Below are 20,597 nucleotides of genomic sequence, written 5' to 3'. Positions count from 1 at the left end.
ACTATTACAATATTTCAAGGCAAGAGACACTGAAGTCAGTGGGATATGTGAAGGTAGTGCTTGTATTTAGGGAATGAGACAGAAAGAGAGAGAATAGAATTAAGAATGATTCTGACTTTCTAAATTGAGTAAGTGGCTAATGATGCTATTAACAGACACAGGAAATAAAAATAATCAAACAGGTGGGCAGAGTGGAATGAATATAATATACTTTATGGTATAAATAAAAAGAGGAAGGACTGAGGTAGATATTTGGTTGTTATTGCCTGTAACCATAGGTTACATAATAGAATTAAGTATTCTATCTTGATCTTTCCATTGTGCCATAGGAATAGGTATGTTGTACACTCCTAAAATATTTTGTTTTGCCCATTTACGTAAGGTTTCTCAACTGGACTCAGAGGCTGTTTTTTTTTTTTTTTTTTTTAAAGACAAAGACTATGTACTACTCATTTTTGTATCCCTATATTCATCTTTGTATCCCTACAGCCTAATATAACGTCTGACACACTAAATATTTGCTGTATCAGTAAGTAAATATGTGTATTGAGTGGATAATGAGGTCATATATAAACAAAATTCATATAATATTTATATTTAATGAACAGGAATAAATGGAGAAGATAATTAAAAAGGAGTGGTCCCAGGTAAATAGAAGAACCAAGAGAGAACGGAAGTGAAGATGTAAGGGACTAAGATAAATTATGGGGAGAATGATGAATGAAATACTGAAGAAGATGAGTAGAATGAGGATAGAAAAGAGGTTTCTGAATTTAGTAACTAAGAGGTTAACACTGATTACTATAATGAAGTAATTTGAGTAGAATGTGCACCATGAATAATTTTATTAAGAGGATTGTACATCAGCTTATAAATTTCAGTTTATTTGTCCCTCTTACTAGGCTTATCTTCTGAAGTAGAAACTGGTTTTTGCTTGTGCCTCCCATCTCAAGGACAGTGGAAGAAAATGAAAGCTCAAAAGTGAGTTTTGAAAAAATAAAAAATGCAGAATAACTAAAGGTGGGGCATAAAGACACTGATTAGACTAAGAAGGTTGGCAAGGATTAAAGACAGATGAATGGGATAGTGGTCTGAGGAGGAGGTGGAATAATATTTTCAATGGCAGTATTACAGCTTGTCTACATATTTATTTTAACAAACTAAGGTAGATGATGGAGACAGAAATTTAAGAAACCAACTATAGGAGATAACTAAATATGGGATCACCATGGAAGACCATCACGGATTAGGTAAGACAACATCCAAAGAAAGATGAAAATTTTAGCCATAAAAGGAAATGGGACACCAATTGCTAAGAGAGAAGGAAAGAGATAGAAAAATTTTGAACAATAATGGAAATAAAAATAATAATTGCTGTCACATACTGAGCACCGCTTACTATGGTAAGCAGTTATCTCACTCCTCACATCTCTCTGAGATAGGTATTATTCTTCTCATTCCATAGGTGAGATGCAGGTTGCACATACTCATACTTGGTAACCATGATTTATTTGCTGTTTTTCCACCTAAATCTCCATATCCATTATGTTCTTCCTGGTCTAAGTTACCATCTCTGTGCTGAACAACTGCCATGATCTTTTGACTGATATTATGTTTACTCTTGTTTCCTTCCTATTAATCCTTCGTACCATATGTTCCATAATTGTTACTTGGAAAACAAATCTAACCATTTTATCTTTTGCTTACAATCCTACAGTGGCTGTAATCATTGGAATATAGAAAGTCAAATCCTCAATGTGGATTAAAAAGGACAGACTAAAATTGCCCTGTGCCTTACCAATTTTTCCAGCTTCATCTCACTCCTTGTTCTCTGGCCATACCAACCTTCTTTCAGTTCTTTGAATGGCCCAGGCTAACCTAGTCTTCAAAGTCTTTCAATAGGACCATGCCTTAGTCTGGAATAGTCATTCTACACAACTTCCCCTCTTGCCTACTTACTTTTACTCAGCCTTCAAACTCAGCCCAAGTGTCACTTCTTCCCTCATGTCTCTGGGCTAGATTCATAATGAGCTTTACTCAGTTGTGTTATACACTTACACGGAGTATTTATGTTGCCCCTCGCCCCCACCCCAACCCCTGCCTCTAGATAGAGAACTCTATTACACATGGTTTGTGTTTATGTCATTGATCACTGTGCCCTCATCTTTTTCCACAATGCCAAACTCAAAGCAGAAATTTGATAAACATGTACTGGTAGAATAAATAGGGAAGATAAGGAATTAAATCTTAGTTAACACATTCTAAAGGTGAGCTCATTCTTGTAGCTTTTATACATTTTTATTCAATTTACCCAATGACTTTATGTGGTGTATATTACTTGTTCCAATTAATTGCTGAGGAAAATCAAGTACAGAAAGGTTAAGTAACTTAACCAAAATCACATAGGTTTGGACTAGAGTCAAAACTCCATCTTGCATAATTCCAAGTTGGTGAATATGAGTTTTATTCCACCACTGCTGTATAGATAGCAAAAATAGAGAGAAATGTAAGACTCATCCAAAACAAAACAAAGAAACCGGCCAAAAACCATTTTAGGCATAAGTAATTTGATGCATAGTTTAAAAAACCCAAAGCATAATGTTATTGTTACCATGACTATAAATATTGTAGACCCATCTAAAATTCTTATTATTGTTACAACCCCTGAACGAAGCCAATGATTATTTAGATTTAACCATATAGTAACCCTTCTTTGCTTTTTATTACTTCCTATATCTCCTAGATTTTATCTGGAAGTCTTTTTCTTCTGCCTGAAGAACACTCTAGTATTTACTTTAGAACTGATCTGATATACTTGAATGTATTGATAGCAAATATACTCTTTTTTCTCCCTGCTCAGAAGGACTGCTCATGGTGTTCTCTGTCATCATGGAATGTTTATTCTCTAAGCCCATGTGAGCTGTCATCTTGAGATCTCTTTTCACTATCATCATGAAATTCCTTTGCTTCTTTCTCTTGCTGGATCTCATGTATTAGTTTTTATTGGTTTACCACTTCAGTGAAGCAGTTCCCTCAGTAGCTTTCCGAGCAAGATTGCAAGGGAAATAAATTAAGACTTAGCATGCTTTTATATTCTTAAATTTTATTAATAGTTTCTCTATTTATATAATTTTAGGTTGGAAATAATGTTTTCTAAGAATGTTGAAAATACTGTTCTATTGTTTTCTAGGATCCAAGGCTACTGTTGGGAAATTCAATATATTTTAGATAACTGACCCATTGCAAGAGATCTGGTCTTCCTTTTGGAGGACTTTGAGGTTTGTTTCATTGTCCTTGGTTTTATGACATTTTTCAAATATGGGCCAAAAAGATTGGTTTATTTTCATTCATTTTCCTATCATTTAGTGGGCCTCTTAATCTGGAAAATGGTCCTTTAGTTTTGGAACATATTTTTGGAATTATTTCTTTGATAATTTTCTTCCATCTCTTTGTTGTTGACATTGCTGCTATTCTCTGTTTCTGGATCTCAGATTTTTTTTTTTTTTTTTTTTTTTTTTTTGAGCTGTAGTCTTGCTCTGTCACCCAGGCTGGAGTACAGTGGCGTGATCTTGGTTCACTACAGCTTCTGCCTCTCGGATTCAAGTGATTCTCTTGTCTCAGCATCCCAGGTAGCTGGGACTAAAGGCACACAGCACCATGCCCAGCTTTTTTTTTTTTTTTTTTTTTTTTTTGTATTTTTCGTACAGACAGGGTTTCGCCATGTTGGCCAGGCTGATCTAGAACTCTTGGCCTCAACTATCTGCCCGCCTTGGCCTCCCAAAGTACTGGGATTACAGTTGTGAGCCACTGCTTCGGGCCTGGATCTCTGATTATTTATCAAATGTTGGACCTCCTGAACTTAGTTTCTATTTATATTTTCTTTTGTGTGTTATTCTAGCATTTTGTATTCTTCCTCTGGTTTCTGGGAGACTTATTTAACAATACTTTCTGCCAAGTTTTTTTTTTTTAATTTCTGCTATCAACGAGATATTTTTGGGTCTCTGATCTCCCTCTTTCTTTTATAGCATCTCATTCTATTTCATGGGCATACCCTTTTTATGTCTATGAAAATATTGATGGTATTCTTGAAGATGTTTTTCATCCAGTGTCTTTATTATGCTTGCTACTTTTTTCTCTAATTTTCATTTTATATATTTTCTTTAGTTTGTTTAATGATCGTCATTTGCTTCTTTTAGGGTGGGGGTCTATAAAGTTGATAGCAAACTGCATAAATGGGCAAACCCTACTGTCTGAGAGTTTCACCTAAAGGTGACTTACATGAGTCCCATATTGTAATACCTGATGTCAGTTTTTAGATGTTTCCTCTTGCACTGATAAGAATCTTCAGAAAGACTCTTCTAATCTCTTGCCTGGAGATTAAAGGCATGGTGCTATGGTCTAAATATTTGTGTACCCCCAAAATTCATACGTTGAAACCCTAACCCCCAATGTGATGGTATTTGTAATGGGGTCTTTAAGGAGGTAATTAAGGTTAAATTAGGAAATGAGGGTGGGACCCTCATGATGGAATTACCGGTCCTATAAGAAGACGAAGAGAAAGACCTCTGTCTCTCTCTCTCTCTCTGTGTGTGTGTGTGTGTGTATATATGTGTGTGTGTGCACGTGTGTGTGTGTGTGTGTGTGTATGAGAGATTGTGTGTGTAGTCTCTAGCTTTCTGAGTGAGCAGGTAGAAAAAGAGTATATTTGCACATGTAAGGATATGGCAAGCAGGTGGCTGTCAACAATCCAAGACAAGAGCCCTCATCAGGAATTGAATTAGCTAGAACCTTGACGTTGGACTTCCCAGGCTGCAGATTTGTGAGAAATAAATTTCTGTTCTCTAAGGCACCCAGACTATGGTATTTTGTTATGGGAGCATGAGCTCACTAGGACACATATATCAGCATTCTGGAAGCTATCTAGAAGAATGGCCTAGGGCCTTAGCATTTAATATACACTCCTACAATTACTCTTAGTTTTAACAAGACACCAAGTATCTCAAATAAGCCTGGTATTCTCAAATACAGAGACTGTATTTACAGAATTAATGTTAATGTTAAACTTACAGAATTTACAGAATTTTATTACAGAATTAATGTTAAAATTTTTGTTGAGGTAAGACAAATATATGTATTTTATTTTATTTATTGTTTTTGAGACGGAGTCTTGCTTTGTCACCAGGCTGGAGTGCAATGGCACGAACTCGGCTCACTGCAACCTCTGCCTCCTGGGTTCAAGCGATTCTCTTGCCTCAGCCTCCCGAGTAGCTGGGACTACAGGTGTGCACCACCATGCCAGCTATTTATTTTTATTTTTATTTTTAATTTTTAGTACAGATGGGGTTTCACCATGTTCACCAGGGTGGTCTCGATCTCTTGATCTCGTGATCCACCCGCCTCGGCCTCACAAAGTGTTGGGATTACAGGTATGAGCTGCTGCACCCGGCCAATATATTTGTTTTGATGGCCACTTCATCTCATATCAAGAGGGCCTAATAGCATCAATTCCCGAACCTTTGACATAGAGACAGTTCTCATATTTTCCCATTGCTGGTTTAAGCTTTTGCTTTCTCATTATTACTCACATATTTACCTTCTTGCCTAAAAAGTTCTATTGCTGTTGCCCCATCCTAATATTCCCATATTTGCTCATCTATATCTTAAAAATACCTCCACAGAAATTTTAGGGAGATTTTCAGCTGCATCATTTTTATCCAGAAGCCCTTAGATTCTCATTTAATTTTCAAAATATCATGAGAAGTAAAGGCTAGTATTCTGATTTTGCAATTGAGAAAAACAGGACATGGAGTATATAGCTAGTGAGTGTCTATGCAAGATTTAACACAAGACTTTCTCAGTCTAAATCCATTGTTACTTCATTAATTCATGTAGCCTAGTTTAGATAAAATGGCAATATTCTTAAGGATGACAAACTTTCCAAGATGTTGTAGTAATTCTCTGAGACTTGGATAGAATTTCTAGCTATTCCAGAAATACAGAAAGTGTCCTATGAGACAGGTAGGGGGGTACCTGATACAGATGACAGAGAAGTTTCTTACAAGGGGCAAGGGACAAAGGGGTGCCATGGACTTCACCAAAGTTACTATTCTTCCCTACTTTCTCTGTGAAGCTTTGGCTCAGGAACCCAGGTGCCTTCTTTCTTCTTCCTTGTGGCTGTCCAGGAAAGCAGCAATTGGGGAGCTGGGTGGTATGTGTGCTTTGCTTTCTTTTTGATGGAAGAAGTTTTGCTAGATATAAACTTTCATGGTGGAAGATACTTTATTTTAGCACTTTGAAGCTACCACTACATTATTGCATTAGTCAGCTTGGGCTGCTATAACAAAATACCACAGACTGGGATGCTTAAATACCAGAAATTTATTTGCTCACAGTTGTGGAAGCTAAAAGTCCAAGATCCAGGTGCTGGAAGGTGAGGTTTCTTCAGAGGCTTCTCTCCTTGGCTTGCAGATGGCCACCTTCTCTTCATATGTGCTTGCCTTTGTACCCACACAGTCCTGGTGTCTCTTCCTCTTCTAAAAAGGACATTCATTCTACTGGATTATGGGCCCACCCTTCTGACTGAATTTTATTTTAATTACATCTTTCAGTTCCTAACTCCAAATACAGTCAAATTGGACATCAAGGCTTCAACCTACGAATTTTGAAGGACACAACTCAGTCCACAACAATTATCTTCTGGCTTTGACTGTTTCTCTGAAGAAGTTAGCTTTATTATTGATGCTTCTTTGAAGATAATGTATCTTTTTCTGTGGCTCTTATTAAAATTTCTGTCTTTGTCTTCGATTTTAGCAATTTTATGATGATATGCCAAGATGTGGTTTTTATTGTATATATTTTTTTATGCACATTAAGTTTCTTGCATTTACAACTTCAGCTTTTTCTTCACTTTTGGTAAATATTCAACCATAAATCCTTCAAATGTTACTTGTACTCCACTGCCTCACACTTCTCTTTATTGGATTCTAAATGTGTTTCAGTTGACTAATTCTCTCTTCAGTTTTGATTAATCTGTAGCTGAATCCATCCATTGAATTTTTAAGTTCAGTCATGGTTTTAAGTTATAAACTTTCGATTTGGATATTTTTATAGGTTTAATATCCTGCTGAAATTCTCAATTTCTTCTTCCATATCCTCAAAGATATTACGTACATTTATTTTTAAATCTCCATTATCTAAAGTCTCATTGGCTCTACTTATATCATCTATTGTTTCTCTTGTTCAATAATGATGTCTCATCTCTTTCCATGTCTATTTTTCACTGTGTGCCAGATATTTTATATGAAAAATTGTGGAGATAAAAAGAAGTCTAGAATTATGTTATCTATTTTTGGATATAGTTTATTTTTATTTCAGGTAAGAGGCTAGTGAAAAATCTATTTCCAATTGACCTAGGCAAGTAACATCAAAAATTTTTCTCAGCTTCTCAGCTCTTTGTATTTCCTTCTTGACTTACAATTCCTTACTGTTAGGTCTCCAATGACTTCAATGAAATTTTTAAAACAAAAATTTTCCAGCTTTTGTAGTTGTTCTCTGAAGTACGGTTGATCAGAATTACATAGTCCTCTATTATGAGAAGTGGAAGTCCTCTTTTTTTTTTAACAAAAAGTACCCAGGCTACATATGGTTCATTTCAAAAAACTCTAAGAGCTCTGAAATCTCTTCCCATTTAAAAATTTAACCATATACATATCTCTCACATATACACACATATATGTATAAAAAGTGTATCTATAAAGTATATATGTTATATATATTTATACATGGAGTATGTAAATTATATATACATATAGTATGTGCATATACTATGCATATACAATTTTTTATATATACATAGTATATATGACTCCTTATTTTGTTAAGAACATGTTTGTGCATGTATACACTTGTACTAAGAAAATATCTTCATTTTATTTCCTTTCTTTTTCCTTTATTATGTGATGTAAGTTTTACTGACTTCATATCAGCATTTAAGTACATATGTATATATAATATGCACATACAAATACATACTTTAGAATAGAACACAAATATTCAATTATGGCAGAATTAGGGGGAAATAAAAAATGAGCTATTTATAACTGATTTGGATTAAAAAATAGTTGAATAGGTTGCTCTCAGACCTTAGACTGCCATTCCCTGAATCTACCTTATCCAGATATAAATAATTTTTTAAAAAGTTATAGTTTGTTTTATGCTTCACTGGACCAAATTCTTTAATCAGATTTATTTTTTCTGTAGAAAATTGAAATTTATTTCAAACCTTGTATTACTAAATGGTGTGACATTGCCTAGAATATATTTAGGAAGTTTTAATTATAAGATGTTACGTACATTTACTTTCTTTCTTAATCATATATTTATTGAGAATCAATATACTACTGGCACTGCTTTAAGTGCTGAGGATATAAGAATAAACCATTCTGACATGGCTCTCCTTCCATACTATTGCTGGAGCCACAATATATAAGTAGGCAGTTTAAATTAATAAATGAGACAATAGCAAATAAATGCCACAAAATGACAGGTGTTATGAGAGAGAGAAGCTGGTAAGAGAGGAAAAGGCTATGTGAAATAGTGTTACAGGGAAAGGTTCTCACACTGGATAAATGTGAAACTAAACAATAACACAGCCATTTGTGTAAAACGCTAAGGGCACTGTTTAGGCAGAAAGAGGATGAAATACAAAAGCTACAAAATAATAAAGTGCTTATCATACTTGAGGAACAGAAAGAGGGCTTGACAATTACAGTCCAGTAGGCCATGATATTTAATATCAAGTCCAGCTTTTATTCAAAGGACAACAGGAGGCCATGAAAAGATTTTAGATAATTATATCAAGAGCTATCATATTACATTAAAAAAATAAAAACATAGCTCTTGATCTTCAATTATCTAAGGGCTTCCAACTTACATTTCAATATTATTTAGTTTTGTTACTGACTCTTTCTCCAGGTTCCTCTCTGCCTACTAGTCAAGACTTAAAGAAAACATCTTGCAAAAAACAGATTACAAGATTTTGCTATTTTATCCTTTATTCCTTGCAAATGCAGGCAGATTTCTACTGATACTATCTTTTCCAAAAGGAATGAAGTTTTGTCTCCTATCTCAAAAGTTGCTTGTGAGAATGTCATTAATTAGTAGAGACAAAATACTTAGAACAGTGCCTTGTACAAATGCTAAATGATAAGCAACACTAAGGAGGCTATTATATTATATGGTATATAATAATTTCCTCAGGATACTATTGAAACATAGTAAGTGGTGTGAGACAGGTTAGTTTTACCCTATTGATGATGTGTTGTTGCCGTGGTATTCCTCACAGTATTGCCTCTGACCAAGACACAAACTTTATAGCTAAAGAAGTGTGGCAGTGGGCTTATCCTCATGGAATTCACTGGTCTTACCATACTCCCCATCATCTGAAGCTGAAGCAGCTGCATTGATAGAATGGTGGAATGGCCTTTCGAAGTCACAATTACAATACAAAATAGGTGACAATACTTTGCAGGCCTGGGGCAAAGTTCTCCAGAAGGCTGTGTATGCCCTGAATCAGTGTCCAATATATGGTACTCTTTCTCCCATAGCCAAGATTCACAGATCCAGGAATTAAGGGGCAGAATTGGAAGTGGCACCACTCACCATCACCCCTAGTGACCCACTAGCAAAATTTTTGCTTCCTGTTCCTATGACATTATATTCTGCTGGCCTAGAGGTCTTAGTTCCAAAAGAAGGAATGCTGCCACCAGGAGATACAACAATGATTTCATTAAACTGGAAGTTAAGATTGCCACCTGGCTACTTTGGGCTCCTCCTACCTCTAAGTCAATAGGCTAACAAGGGAGCTGCAGTGTTGGCTGGGGTGATTGGCCCAGGTATCAAGATGAAGTCTACTACTTCATGATGGAGGTAAGGCAGAGTATGAGTGGGACAGGAGATCCCTTAGGGTGTCCCTTAGTATTACCATGCCCTGTGATTAAGGTCAATAGGAAACTACAGGAACCCACTCCAGGCAGGACTACAAATGGCCCAGCCCCTTCAGGAATGAAGGTTTGGGTCACTCCTCCAGGTAAAAAACCATGACTTGCTGAGGTGCTTGCTGAAGGCAATGGGATGGGTATTAGAAGAAGGTAGGACTGTGATTGTCAAGAGTATTTTCTTCTTATTTTATTAAGAACTTGTTTGTGCATGTATACACGTGTACTAAGAAAATATCTTCATTTTATTTCCTTGCTTCTTCCTTTATAATGTGCCATAAAATTTATTGACTTCATGACAGGATTTAGGTGTTGTTAACTTTATATAATAGCATTTAGGTTAAGGATTAGTGCACTTCTGATTGTATGAACGCTAGCTGCATTAGGTTAGGCATTATTATGACCTTATTATTGTGTTTATTTGAAGATTATGTGTGATGTCAGGAGATGCGAATGGGTTCAAGCTGACAAGGGGTGGACTTGTGATGGTTAATACTAGGTGTCAACTTGATTGGATAGAAGAATGCAAAATATTGTTCCTGGTTTTGTCTGTGAGGGTGTTGCCAAAGGAGATTAACATTTGAGTCAGTAAACAGGGAAAGGCAGGCCCACCCTCAATCTGGGTAGGCACCATCTAATCAGCTGCCAGCTTGGCTTGAATTAAGTAGGCAGGAGAAGACGGAAGAGAGACTTGCTGAGTCTTCCAGCCTTCATCTTTCTCCCGTGCTGGATGCTTCCTGCCCTAGAACATTGGGCTCCAAGTTCTTCAGCTTTTGGACTCTTGGACTTACACCAGTGGTTTGCAAGAGGCACTTGGGCCTTCAGCAAAAGACTGAAGACTGCACTGTTGGCTTCCCTACTTTTGAGGTTTTGAGACTCGGGCTGGCTTCCTTGCTCCTCAGCTTGCAGATGGCCTATTGTGGGGCTTCAATTTGTGATCGTGTTAGTCAATACTTTTTAGTAAATTCCCTTTATATATACATCTATCCTATTAGTTCTGTCCCTCTAGAGAACCCTGACTAATAATACATATTGCATATAAAACTTTATTCAGGACACACAGTGAGTGGTATTCTAAACTAGAATCAGAAAAGTCTTCTTAAAAAATTAAATGCCTGAGATAATACAAATTAGCCAAGTGAAGAGATTTTTCTGGATTGCATAGGGCAATGAGTCTAATTTGGCAAAGCAAACAGCATGTTAAAAAACATTATATAAGCATATTGCAACTCCATCTATATTTGAAACTCTTTAATGCCAGGGTCCTTTGTATTTTTCAGTTATTCATCAAAAAACATTTATTAAGCATCCATTATACATTAGGCACTGTGCTAAGGGCTAGGGGTATTAAAGAAACACATGGAGCTCAAAACTTAGTAGGAAAACAGTAATTCAAAATATAGTGTTTGTTGGAGACTGACATACTGATAAATCACATTTTATAAATCTTTCTATCCATGATAATTTTGACTAATTATTGAATCTTGCTCAGTGGAATAAAATTATGAGCATCTCTTCTTATGGGGCTACCTTCAGGTATTTTGTTGCCTGCATATGCCCTGTGGCATTTATGCTGCCATCTCTGAATACATAGTCATTGGCACTATTAGCAAGTACTATAAACAGCTAGGGAAATGCAAGACCTCCTTTAAAGCAATCTACACAATATAAACTGTTCTCTAAGCTGGCATTAAAAAGGAGAAGCCAGGAGGAGAAAATGCTTATAATTCTAAAGTAAAAAGTATCACAAAAGAAATGCTCTGGAGTAAAAATTATAGAAGCTATAGGTTTCTTAATACATTCAATATTTAAACATTTAATACAAAAATATTTGAATATATGTTTATAAAACCATGAGTTATCTGCAAATCTTCTATTTTATAAGAGAACAAATAGGAAGCATGTTAGTGATGACAGCAGCAGACTGGGAATTAAGAAAATCTGACTTGAAATCGAGTATAATTGTCCCAGGGAATGGAGGAGCTAAGACTAAATAAACCTGCATTCCTGAGAAGGTTGTTGGGCCAGACTAAATTTTTTTCCTGGCTTGCCTAACTTCCTTCTTTGACCAAAGCCAGAAGTCTGAATTTGGCATTGACTTTAGAAGTAGCAAATTTAGAAGTTTCAGCAGATGAGGGCAGGAAAGTGACTTAATTTATGTATAAATAAAAATAGGAATAATGAAGCAAAAATATAGGCTGTGTGCGGAGGTTCTCATATATCTGAAAATTAAAACATGATTCAAAATGTGGGAGATTTCTCAAAGAACTGAAAACAGAACTACCATTCGACACAGCAGTCCTATTACTGGGTATAAATCCAAAGGAAAATAAATCATTCTACCAAAAACACATGCACTCGTATGTACATCGCGGCACTAGTCACAATAGCAGGGACGTGAAATCAACCTAGGTGCCCATCAACAGTGGTTTGGATAAAGAAAATGTGGAATACATACACCATGGAATACTATGGAGCCATTAAAACGTATCAAATCTGCTGGGCGCGGTGGCTCATGCCTGTAATCCTAGCACTTTGGGAGGCCAAGGTGGGTGGATTGCCTGAGCTCAGGAGACCAACCTGGGCAACATGGTGAAACCCCGTCTCTACTAAAATACAAAAGAAATTAGCCGGGCGTGGTGGTGTGCACCTGTAATGCCAGCTACTTGAGAGGATGAGGCAGGAGAATTGCTTGAACCCAGGAGGCAGAGGTTGCAGTGAGCCGAGATAGCGTCTCTGCACTTGAGCCTGGTGACAGAGCAAGACTCTGTCTCAAAAAAAAAAAAAAAAAAAAAAAAGTATGAAATCATGTCCTTTCCAGCAACGTGGAGGCCATTATCTTAAGCCAATTAATGCAGGAACAGAAAACCAAATACCACATGTTTTCACTTATAAGTGGCAGCTAAACTTCGGGTACACATGGACGCAAAGATAGAAACAATAGACCCCAGGAACTACTAGAGTGGGGAGAGAGGGAGGAAACCAGGGGCTGAAAAACGGTACCTGTTTGTTAACTATGCTCTTTACCTGGGTGATGGGATCATTTGTAGCCCAAACCTCAGTATCATACACAATTTAACAAAACTGCCCATGTTACCCCTGAATATAAAATAAAAGTTGGAATTATTTTAAAAATGGTCACTCTTTACTAAGAATCTAACTGACTCATACTTAATATTAGGTTATCATAATAATATCAATAATAACATTATCCAAGGTAGCAGCTAACTATAGGTCACAAATCAAATCTTCATTACCATGTTGGCACTAAATGATATCCTAAATTATATTAATGCAACTATGAGAAAGGAATAATAACCAAAATTGATTATGGTTTTCTCAGAGTTTTACCTTATTTTAATAATTAGTCTTTACTTTTTTCCTAAGTATTTTAGTTCTAAGTGGTATAAATTTCAGGGTTACCTCGTAATCTTTTTTCTCTAACATTTGTATTTTGTTTTGATTTTGCAAGCTTTATTTGTCAAAGAAATTATTACCATTTCCTTTCAGCCACTTGTTTTCTGTGTGGAAACCTTAGTCAAGTCACCTATCAATCTCTCAATACTATAGTTTTATCATCTGTAAAATGTTGACAGTCATAATATCTTTCTCAAAGTTTCTGAAAGCATTGAATCAGAGAATGTAAGTAAAACTCTCAGCACAGTACTTAATAATAAATGGAATAAAGAGAACTAATTGTAAACAAGAACAAGAAGGAATGCCATACTTTTAAAATGACTATTGCTAATGATTATATTTTGAGCACTTAATATGTACTTAGATTGTGTGTTCCAAGCTACTCACAAATAAAATCTATGTAATCCTCACAATACTCCCCATGCCTAATTACTGTTTGCCTCTTATTTCATAGATGAAAAATAATGAGAAACAGAGAAGTTAAACAACTTCCCAAAGGTCACACAGCTAATAAACGATAAAGTCAAGATTCAAACTGTGTTGGACTAACTCCAGAATCTACACTAATGTCCATTAAGCTATGCTTGCTCTTATGTAAGTGATGAATATAAATGATGTCAGAGCTCCAAACTAAACAATTAAAACAGAAAAAAAAGAAACTTGGCTGCAGATCTTCAAGGCAATAAACAAGAAATTGTTTTGAGTTCTAAGACAATATAGGATATTGAAATCCAAGTAGGTATTACAGGTTAGTAACAAAGGTAAACAAAGACAGGCATCTGATTCAAAATAAATATAAATAAACAAATAAATAAAATAAGCCAATGTTAAATCTGCAAAGTGTTCAGGCTCTAAGACTTGTCTCATAGGAACAACTGGCTAATAGCTGACACATGGCACATATATGAGGTGACTCTGGGGACAGGCGTGGTCAAAGCCTCCTCAGACTTGATTAGGTTAAAGATCTAAATCTGGTAGCCAGACAAAAATGGTCAACATTTTATGAATATAGAAAAAATAGAAGGACATCCTGTAAAACATGGACTGTTAAAATGGTATAATATTTTACCTTATATTTTTAATATAATTTGATATTTAATATCAACTATTCCTTGAATTTAAGCATATTTTTAATCATAGACCAACAGAGATATATCTACCATCCTTTCTAGCTACTAATGTTTTTGCTAGGGATGTTCAGAAAAAGCCACAATAAAAATCAAATTTGTAAGAAGAATCATGGAAACTCCATATAGTCAATATTGCAGAGTGGAGACAGAAAGTAATTTTTTTTTAAATTTATACAATGTTACTAAAATAAATGTGTATTTTGGAAAGCAATAGTCAAGCAGTTCTACAGTATGATACAATTTCAACAAAACCAAGGAAATTATAAGACAGTGTTGGCATACCATTGTGTTGAGATACTGTTCCACATGGAATTATTCAATATAAACCTACAGCAAAATTTAATTTTGATCTTCCTCACTTTTCTGGGGGGCATCAGATGCCCAACCACCAATTTTATTTGATTTTTTTTCTTAAGGAATAAAAGATCTTCCAATGTTCTAAAACTAGATTTGGTGATGGTTATGTAACTGTAAATATAGTAGAGTTCATTGTATTGTACTTTCAAAAGGGGTGCATTTTATAGTAAGAAAGTTGTATCTCAAAAGAATTGGGTTAAGGAGGCACTCTCTACTGGGCAGTAGGGGTTAGTTCGGATATTTCTTTGGAAGCTGCGCTCTGTGGCATCAGGAAGTATCTGTGATTCTCTAAAGTGAATAATCCCAGAGCAGCAGTTAAAGACAACATGGGGTTCAGCTTGGCCAGCAATGAACAAATGATTTTGCCTCACTTTTCGTCACTGTTTTCCCCTTAAAAAAAGGGACAAGAATAAACATATTAACTGTTAAAAAAAATCTTCCATATAAAACTGTTTTTGCCAAGCCTATTCCTAAACAAACAACAACAAAAATCTATAGTACATTAGAAAATCTGGTAAATACATAAACTCATTCAGTGAAATTAATGAAATGCCAAATGTACTTTACTTGGTTCTAAAAGAAAGCAAACTAAACAAAATTCACTTGAGGAAAAAAACGAAATCATAGAACATCACATCGTAAAGCTTATGGGGAAATGTTTTATATTCTATAGGCCACTTTGAATTTATCACTACTTTGAACTATTTCTAGCATATTTTATACCAGTACAAATTCAATAAACATATCATACATAGATATTATACTATTCTAGATGGTAATGTAGCTTCACATTTAATAGAACAAGATAGGATGCAAGAGAACCTGTTAGGATAGATTTCTGTTTATGAGTCTGAGATGTGTATTAAATTAAAGGGTAAGAACACCCTGCTTATCTTTATTCCTAGGCAGTTCTTTTCTAATGCAACAACATTCCTATTTAATAAACAATATCTGTAGAGTTGTTACTGATTTTAGCAGAATTTCTACATTTTTTAAAAAAAGACTGAAATGGTAGAGTTAAGACTATAACAATGAAATATCCTCAATGATTAAAACCCAAGCCTTATTTTAAATTGGGAATATATTTTAATTCTATCAAAATATTAATCCATAAATATTTGTTGAAATAATATTGTGTTTTGACATGGATAACGGGCACCAAAATTTTTAAATGTTTTACTATGGAAAATATTTAATATAAAAAAAGAATGTAAAAGAAACCTTTACACACTATCATCTGTTGGTCCAACAATTTCAATAATTTCCCACACTTGCTTTATTTATCTTTCTATGTATGTTTTTATTACTAATTTTTTTCTTTTTTTTTTTTGAGATGGAGTCTCCCTCTGTTGCCCAGGCTGGAGTGCAGCGGCGCGATCTTGGCTCACTGCAAGCTCTGCCTCCCGGGTTCACGCCATTCTCCTGCCTCAGCCTCCGAGTAGCTGGGACTACAGGAGCCCGCCACCACGCCCGGCTAATTTTTTGTACTTTTAGTAGAGACAGGGTTTCACTGTGTTAGCCAGGATGGTCTCGATCTCCTGACCTCGTGATCCGTCTGCCTCGGCCTCCCAAAGTGCTGGGATTACAGGCGTGAGCCATCACGCCCAGACTATTGCTATCTACTTTACGGAAAATTCTAGATTCCATGACTTCTACCCCTACATACTTCAGTAGGCATTTCTAGGATGGTGTAAATTTGGTGGTTAACAAACTTTTCTTTAGTTTTAGACACTACAAAACAGAAATGTAAATCAAACTGTTTCCATTTTCAATCGTGCTATGAAGATGCCTAAATTTTAAGATTTATTTAAATCTTATAGAAGACAAAATGCTGAAAATGTTCATAGGTCCTTTTCATTAAAATATGATTCCCTTTTTCTATTAAAAATTATAAGAAATTTATACTAAAATGAAAATTTAAAACTAAATAAAAATTTTATACTAAAAAAGTAGTATAAATTTTTAGTATAAAAACTAAAAAACATTAACATTAAAAGGAAAGCAGGTGGCAAACGTTTTAAGTCATGTTTGCTGCACTGTTTTGCATCATGCTTGCTACTTTATTACATTTAAATATTTCTGTTTAATAATTTAAGTTCATGATTTTTCTGAATGTTGAAATCAGAGATATAATCAGAACTATCACCACCTAGATGTGGAAATCCTTCACCCCAACAGTTAGTTGGGCAAACTTCAAATATTGTAAAATATTTTAAATTCCAGAGTATAATTTATAGGGCTTAATACAATTTGTGTAAATTGGCAGTAAACAGAATATCATTTCAACATGTGATCACTTCCACTGGTAGAAGCTAATATATCTGTCACTGTAAAATTTAAATAATATTAATGTCACTGATGATACATCATTATAAAACGTTCATATATAAATAAAAAAATTAAAATTTATGTAAACATTGATACAAATTTTTCAATTACTATATCAATATTTCAGCACACTAAATTAGCACTTCAGCTTTAATAGCCATATTTTGAGTTATTCAAGTATATGTTATACATAATTCTTTATATATATACTTCATGATTAAGAATTAAAATTTTATTGTAAATACAATTCTTTCAATCTTTCTTTATCTTTTTACCTCTCTATGTATCTGTTACTAAGCCATACCTTCAAAGTAACCATCTCTTCTTGGCTGTACCTTCTCTGGTGATTTTGGAACAGACACTTTATTTTCATTGTTTTTGAATAAGGCTAGACGCACAGTGGAATCTAAACAAAACGAATAAGAAAGGAGCAAAGTTCATCTTTGGTTATTTCCTTCTCTAAATGTCCACATATTTATTATATGGTGGTAGTAAAAAAAAATCCACTTTATAAAGCTCTATGAAATTGATGATGATGTTATATTAAGCTTCATTAACATGGAAAGGTAGCCAACCATGTACGTATTATTGGTTATCTGATTAAACACATAGCCAGTATTTAAAGAACAGAAATGCTCTACTTTTCCATCTAAACTATGGGGAGATGGGATATAAAAGATGGAAGCAAGACAACTAATGGAGTAAGAAACAGGTAGGAAAAGGTTATTTCATTAATTTAACACCTAAAATAGTGGTTTCTCTTTTGCCCTAATGTATTTTCAGACAACAAAGATGTATAAATTTTCTCCATATATTCAAAGCGAAGAATATTCAAGGTCTATTAATATTACAAAAAACAGATTGTGAATGTAGACTATACATATCAAGAAACAAGATTTTTAATGTTGTAAATACCAAATTACATATTTTAATTAAATGCTAAAGTAGCAAAAATAAACAGTATTTGCATAGCTATTCTCCAGCACGAGCAACCTGACAATTTCCATTAGTCTTCTAGTAATAATTCATCTTTACTAAGTATGATTTATATTTTTCACAATGATTGTATTTCTCAAGATTAGGGAAAATGTTGGACAATGTTTAGGTACATTTCATAAGTATTAATATATGTAATCTCAGGTATCGTTATTAAATGTTTCTTATGAATTCAACATGAACTAACAGTAAGAATAATAAAAATCTGTGTATATATATTTCATAAAATAAGTATTATATATCATCTAAGTCATTTACAAAATAAATGACATGTCAAAGAACCATTAGTCAATGAGGAAAGACATTACCATGGGCTTACAAACTGTTTGGTGTCTTAGAACCATCTCTCTACTCTCTTGCTCTTCTTGCCTTTTTATTTGATCTATGTATTTTCTAACAACATCACAATTCAGCAGACCTGGGTTAGATCCTAGTTCCAACTTTTACTACTTGAATGACTCCGGAAAAACTGTTCTCACCTTCTGTCTCTTCCTCTGTCCAACAGAAGTAATATCGTCTTTGAAGTACTAGTAGTACTGTACAAATTAATGAGATCATGTGTGTAAAACATCAAGTCCCATGCACACATTAGTGTAGGTTCTCAACAAATAACAGCTAATAGACATAATTATGACATGAACAATGAAACATTTCCAGTTTATATTCTTAGAAAAAAACTTACATTCTTCATAAAATTTACTGCGATATATAAAAATACATAGAACCATAATTGGCTCCATTTCACTCAACACAGTGCACTGAACAGAAGCTATGAATATTTTATAAGTTCTTTGGCATTTCCTTGGCCAAATAATAAAACAATCATACTTTCCTCATACTATTATCAAGGTCAAATAATTTAATATGTACAAAATATTTAGAAAGGTTATCTAGCACAATTTACTCAAAATAATTTTATTCTCCAAGAGCAATAGTGCTACATTATCAGTATCTTTTTGTTTTAAAACATTCTGATTACATCAGCATAAATTGATTTAATCTTAAATTAATTCGAATTGCAAAGGGATAATTATAAGAAGTAGGAAACGTAGTACTTTAAGATAGAAAAAAAATCACTTGATTTTGATAGTCCCTGAAAATACCACTGGTAATAATACAGTATTCTTACCTCAATAAAAAAAGAATAAATAAATAAAAACGCAACCCAGTTAAAAAAAAAAGCCAAGGGATAAGGTAATTGTAAACAGTATAGTTTGTTACATGTTTTTATTCATTATAAAGTCAGTTTTGTACACTTAAGTCTACTCCTCTGTGGTAAGCAACAGCAGGTCTAAGTTGCCTTTTAAACATAATCTTTGTATCTCCCAGCAATGACTTGCCCAGTGTTGGGGAAATAGGTATTAAATAGATGTTCAAAAATGTTTCAGAAACCCCTAGGTAAGTAACCATGTCCTATTATGCATGTGTCTCTATACTTTACAGTTTATTATTTCATTTAAATAATATAATTTTAGTTAAGCATTACAGTATCCATATTATTAAATTCCTTGTACAATCCCTTTTCAACTTCTGTAATTCTAATTTATCTCATTGTTTTATTTTAGTATTTTTTTTCTTACATACAAATCTGGTTATTATTACTCATTTTTTGCAGGTGCCAAGTATAGCAGTGCTGTAAAATAAGCTTGAATAACTAGCAATATTTCATAATCTTAAAAGGAGTACTATTTACTAATTTAAATTTTCCCAAATATAAGCATATATTTACATGACTAAAATGCACACACACACTGTAAAATGTATATTAGTGACTTTTATCTATTTTTTCTATTTAGTCAATTGACGACATTCATTGGATATCTACCAGGTGCTAGGCATGGTGGTAGTAGGTCTGAGATGTCAAGGGTGTTTCAGCCCTCAAGGATCTTACTATTCAGATGAATTTTATTATTAAGTTTTTGTTGTTGAGAGCATAACACAGTAACATCTGATCAAAATTCTCGTAAAATCTTACTGGAAATTGATGTGGTAAACAAAATAAATCTTGAATAAACTTCATTTTGGTAGAGTTTTGTCTATACTATTCCCTGTTGGTCTCTCCCCCTTAACATTCTTTAGTTACATGTATTATCATTCTGCAATCTGATGGCTTTGCTATAGCCCATGAATTGTTTACTTGACATAAAAAATTAGGCTTTATTAATGCTGGCTTAATTCCTGGCAGAAAATCCATGTTAGGTCTTCGTCCTATGTTCCTTAAACCTCTTACCAGCTACTCTCCACCAAAATCCCTATACTCAGACCCCATTCTCTCTGAGCACTCTAAGGAGTGCTCCACATCAAAACCAAACACCCACTCCCTTTCTGCATCCACCTCATCTCAGTCTTGCTACCAATTACACTCAGTATTGTG

The 20,597-nt window shown here is 34.3% G+C and overlaps 1 protein-coding gene across 1 annotated transcript in view; it reads right to left on the bottom strand.

Annotated features, from left to right (window-relative positions):
- LRRIQ1 (leucine rich repeats and IQ motif containing 1) overlaps nt 1-20,597 on the bottom strand; it is a 190,795-nt gene that overhangs the window by 58,693 nt on the left and 111,505 nt on the right. The window contains 1 exon segment of the mRNA XM_063615130.1: nt 17,532-17,633. Coding sequence (XP_063471200.1) covers nt 17,532-17,633 — 102 coding nt within the window.

The sequence above is a fragment of the Symphalangus syndactylus genome, chromosome 13 (assembly GCF_028878055.3).
Source record: "Symphalangus syndactylus isolate Jambi chromosome 13, NHGRI_mSymSyn1-v2.1_pri, whole genome shotgun sequence".
NCBI classification, from domain to species: domain Eukaryota; kingdom Metazoa; phylum Chordata; class Mammalia; order Primates; family Hylobatidae; genus Symphalangus; species Symphalangus syndactylus.
This window is presented reverse-complemented; position numbering and strand designations above follow the sequence as displayed.